This window comes from Engystomops pustulosus, chromosome 2 (genome assembly GCF_040894005.1).
Source record: "Engystomops pustulosus chromosome 2, aEngPut4.maternal, whole genome shotgun sequence".
Classification (NCBI taxonomy): Eukaryota; Metazoa; Chordata; class Amphibia; order Anura; family Leptodactylidae; genus Engystomops; species Engystomops pustulosus.
Window position 1 is genome coordinate 251,812,349 of NC_092412.1, and position 4,436 is coordinate 251,816,784.

The 4,436-nt window shown below is 38.3% G+C and overlaps 1 protein-coding gene across 3 annotated transcripts; it reads left to right on the plus strand.

Annotated features, from left to right (window-relative positions):
• The first annotated feature begins 287 nt into the window (after positions 1 to 287).
• On the plus strand, positions 288 to 4,220 carry GJA8 (gap junction protein alpha 8). 3 transcript variants are annotated; one of them, XM_072138853.1, is made up of 3 exons: positions 313 to 440; positions 1,411 to 2,434; positions 4,007 to 4,220. In XM_072138853.1, the coding sequence occupies exons 2-3, from the start codon at positions 1,421 to 1,423 to the stop codon at positions 4,013 to 4,015; spliced, it is 1,023 nt and encodes a 340-aa protein (XP_071994954.1). In that variant the 5' UTR covers positions 313 to 440; positions 1,411 to 1,420; the 3' UTR covers positions 4,016 to 4,220. The 3 variants fall into 3 exon arrangements, with proteins under 3 accessions (XP_071994953.1, XP_071994954.1, XP_071994952.1); XM_072138852.1 differs by having other exon boundaries at positions 288 to 355; positions 1,411 to 4,220; XM_072138851.1 differs by having other exon boundaries at positions 1,411 to 4,220.
• Positions 4,221 to 4,436: the final 216 nt, after the last annotated feature.

Below are 4,436 nucleotides of genomic sequence, written 5' to 3' on the forward strand. Positions count from 1 at the left end.
CCCCATGTATTATCTACATGGTAATGATAAAAGTGAAAATAGATATGAGACATATACAGTAAATAAACAAATAGATTTTACTATTGGCAAACATGGAGTTAACACCCTATGAAAACCTATGTACAGTTTACGCCCGGTGATTGGTGATAATTCCTCACCTCTCATATTCCATACATTCCTACTTCCCACTGCTGTGTCTGCCCTGGTCTTGCCTATTGTCCGTCACGTCACCATTTGTGACCCTCTCATAAAGGGCGTCTAGCCCGGAGCTTAAATATTGCAGGACACTAAAACCCACCCATCAGGGTGAATCGAGTCACGTTTGCTTAGTCGTGCGATAAGTTTGGGACTTTAGGTAGGAAAGGCCAGAGACAAAGGTTCACTTTTGACAGCAGGTTGCCAAGAGTGGGGACGTCTTCTCCCGTGGAACTCTCACTGTGGCAAGTTGCCCACTTTGTACCATTTATGTGTCCTAATATCTTTCTGTATTCAGAGTTTCTTATGCTTTTTATGTTGTTTTTTTTTGTCTTCTGCTACAGTTCTTTTAACTTAAAACCTAAAATATGTGTCGTTTAGTAAGATTTAATTGTGTAGATACATAATGTGGGAGATGCTTTTGACTGAAATTTTTGAAAATCCTTAACTGCTTTGTTGTAAGTATATTTTGTATTATTTTAGTCTAGATTGCAGATTTGAGTAGAATATTGTTTGTTTTTGTGCTCAGGTTTTTGTTTTATTTTTGTGCTTTGCCTAAATTCCATGTGTAAGTCCTGTTGATTGAGCAGTCCATGTCTCAACACTGTAACATGTTTACATTTTGTATATTTTTGTTTACATTTTTTCTAGTATTTCAAAATTATCAATTTTATACATTATGCTTCTATTTTATACCTATTTTATCACAAATATTTCAACCATTTTTACGTGAAATCTATTAACATTATATATATGATGTAAAGTATTGTAGATTTCTTTATTTTTGTGCTAGAAATTACATTTAAGAGTTAATAGTGCCATGTTGAGTCTTATTTAGAGAATTGTATTGTAACAATGGCCAACTCTCTATATTCCAAAATATATGAAGACCCACCCACTGTCCTATCAAACTAATCATATAGCACCATAGTCACACAGTAAGTAAGCTCAATTCAATAGACCCCCCAGGTAGGTTGAGGTGTCACATGGGAAATATGGCTGTAGTTGTAGATTTGTAAAATTATGTTTGTGAATGCAACTTATTGTTTTTTATACATTTTACATAATTTATGCAATATATTATAACGATAGGTATTTGTATTGATATTATTAATACTATTGTGATTAGAGACTCTTTGTTCTACTCATAAACTAACTCATGAATCTAGTAACATTTGTATATATTTTTGTGTGTTTTTTTTTAATTTTTTACAGCCTGTAGACAATGGGAGACTGGAGTTTCCTAGGGAATATTTTAGAAGAGGTCAATGAACACTCCACCGTTATCGGCCGGGTCTGGCTCACTGTCCTGTTCATTTTCCGGATCCTCATCTTGGGGACTGCTGCCGAGTTTGTCTGGGGTGATGAACAATCTGATTTTGTATGTAACACTCAGCAGCCTGGTTGCGAAAATGTCTGCTATGATGAGGCTTTCCCACTATCCCACATCAGACTGTGGGTGCTGCAGATCATCTTTGTCTCTACACCATCCCTGGTATATGTGGGCCATGCCGTTCACCATGTTCGAATGGAGGAAAAAAGAAAAGAACGAGAGGAAGCTGAAATGAGTCGGCAGCAAGACATGAATGAAGAACGGCTGCCTCTTGCTCCTGACCAAGGGAGTATCAGAACTACTAAGGAGACGAGTACCAAAGGGATCAAGAAGTTTCGCTTGGAAGGAACCCTCCTAAGAACCTACATCTGTCACATTATCTTCAAAACCATTTTTGAGGTGGGCTTTGTGGTGGGCCAATACTTCCTGTATGGTTTTAGAATTCTGCCCTTGTACCGTTGCAGTCGTTGGCCTTGCCCAAACACCGTAGACTGTTTTGTCTCCAGGCCTACTGAGAAAACTGTATTTATAATGTTCATGTTAGCCGTGGCTGCAGTATCACTCTTTCTAAATGTGGTGGAGATTAGTCATCTCGGCTGGAAGAAGATTCGCTTTGCATTCCAGAGGAGTCCAGATCAACAAACAAATCAGCTGTTTGGAGAAGTTTCACATAAGCCATTGCACTCAATTGCCATTTCTTCAATACCTAAATCTAAAGGGTACAAGCTACTGGAAGAAGAAAAGGTTGTCTCCCATTTCTACCCAATGACCGAGGTTGGATTAGAAGCTAGCCCGCTTCCATCTCACTTTAATAGTTATGAGAAAAGCAGCACAGGCCTCCTTGACGACATCTCGAAGGCCTATGATGAAACTCTGCCCTCATATCGACAAGCTGAAGAGCAAGAGGTGGTGAAAGTACAAGTGGCTGAGAACTTAGAACAAGCACCTTCTGAGCGTGCCCCTTCAGTGAGGGCCCCTTCGGTGCGTGCCCCCTCTGATCGTGCACTTTCTGAAAGAGCACCATCCCGTGCACTTTCTGAGCGAGCAGCTTCAGAACGTGCTCATTCTTTGCATGCATTTTCTGCAAAGTTGCATTCCAACAATGCAATCTCAGAAAGAGCACCTTCTGATCAAGCAATCTCAGAACGAGCAATTTCTCGGGCTGCTTCTGAGCACGCCCCTTCTGAGCATGCACCTTCAGAGCGAGCCTCATCTCGAGCAGCTTCTGAGCATGCTCTTTCTGAGCATGCAACCTCAGATCGAGTCCCATCTCGGGCAACATCTGAACAGACCCAATTTGAGCGCACTCCCTCAGAAAGGGCTTTGTCTCGAGCAGCTTCTGACCATGCCCCTTTTGAGCGTGCACCCTCAGATCAAGCATTATCCCAGGCTCCCACTGAGCAAATACCTTCTCGAACAAATTCTCTCAATGCTCAATTAGATAACACAGGTAATGACCCCCCTCTAGATAATATACACTCTCCAGTAGCTTCTGATTCAACAAATTTTGGCCAAGTTCAATATGAGCGTGCACCATCAAGGGCTCTGTCAGACCATGCTGGATCTGAACACTTCCCTTCCGACCATGGGTTCCCTGAACCTTTGTCTGAAAAAGCAGATGTGTATGAAGTAGAACCTCCAGTCCCTGATCTGCCTTTACTGAGTTTCGAGTTAGTTCCCGATTCCAGATCCCTCAGTAGGTTAAGTAAAGCAAGCAGCCGAGCTCGATCAGATGATTTAACTGTATGAATGGAATCGGTGAAGCCTAAAATGTAAAAAAAAAGGTACGCAGATTCAATTTGGATTCTGAAGGTGCCACACGGGTTGGTTCAGAAGAAGGATAACATAAATGACAAGTGCCGGGATACATCACATTGTATGTTTTTCACAATTTCACACAATATAAAAAGGTTGTTCTTAGTTTTAGTAAGTGGAGTAGTATTTAAGGATTAATACTTGGGATTCAATTAAATCTCTGTGAATATTAAAGGCTAAATTCCAGAAAAAAAAATAATATTCCTTTAATCAGACCTAAATTTGACCATAAGCATCCAACTACTGAGCCAAAAACTTTATATAGGAATTACCTCGTAAATTGATACCTGGGATAATGCATAAATATAACGCATGCATATTATGTAAATACCAAAAATAATAGTTATACGGTCATTAATATTTAATACTTCATGAATCCATAAAAAATATAAATGTAAAAAATATTTAAATTTAACAAAAATAATTACAAAAATATTACATTTCAACTGTGAAAAAATAACTTGAAAATATTATTTTTAAAATAATACATTTTTAAAATATAATTTCTTAAAAAAATTTCTTTTAAACTCTAATGTGCTGCTCACAATAAAATCATGTCCTACTCCCCGACGGAACCCCCCCCCCCCTCCTCTGCCTAACCAGATCACTTTATGTTTTTTTTTTCTTAATGTTATAGTCACCAAACAACTTTTTTCTTCCCAGTGGCTGTAAGTTTCCTCCGGATCCCTGCTGTAACTTCCAGTTCAGTGTCAGTGTAATGCAGCACAAAAGGAAGAAAAATCATAAAAAAAGGTAGCGGCAGGCGCATTTCATATTTTACACTTTAAAAGAATTGCTGCAGGATAGAAGCCTTCTACTTTAACTTTTTCGCACAGGAATGTCAGGGAATTCCAAGCAAACAATGGGTTCAGCTAAAAAAAATTATGAGTTTACGAGTTTAAGAGTTTCCTTTTGTATTTTTTTTAAGGTTTTTCTATTTTTCTTTTAGTTTTTGGATATTTTTGGGAATTTGATATTATTTTTAATTGTATTTTTAATCACAGGGAGGGCTATCACCGATATTTTAAAGCCTGGAAGATTAGAGAGAAAATTCTTATGAAAATTTGTTTACAAAAATGTCAAAGGGTTAAAG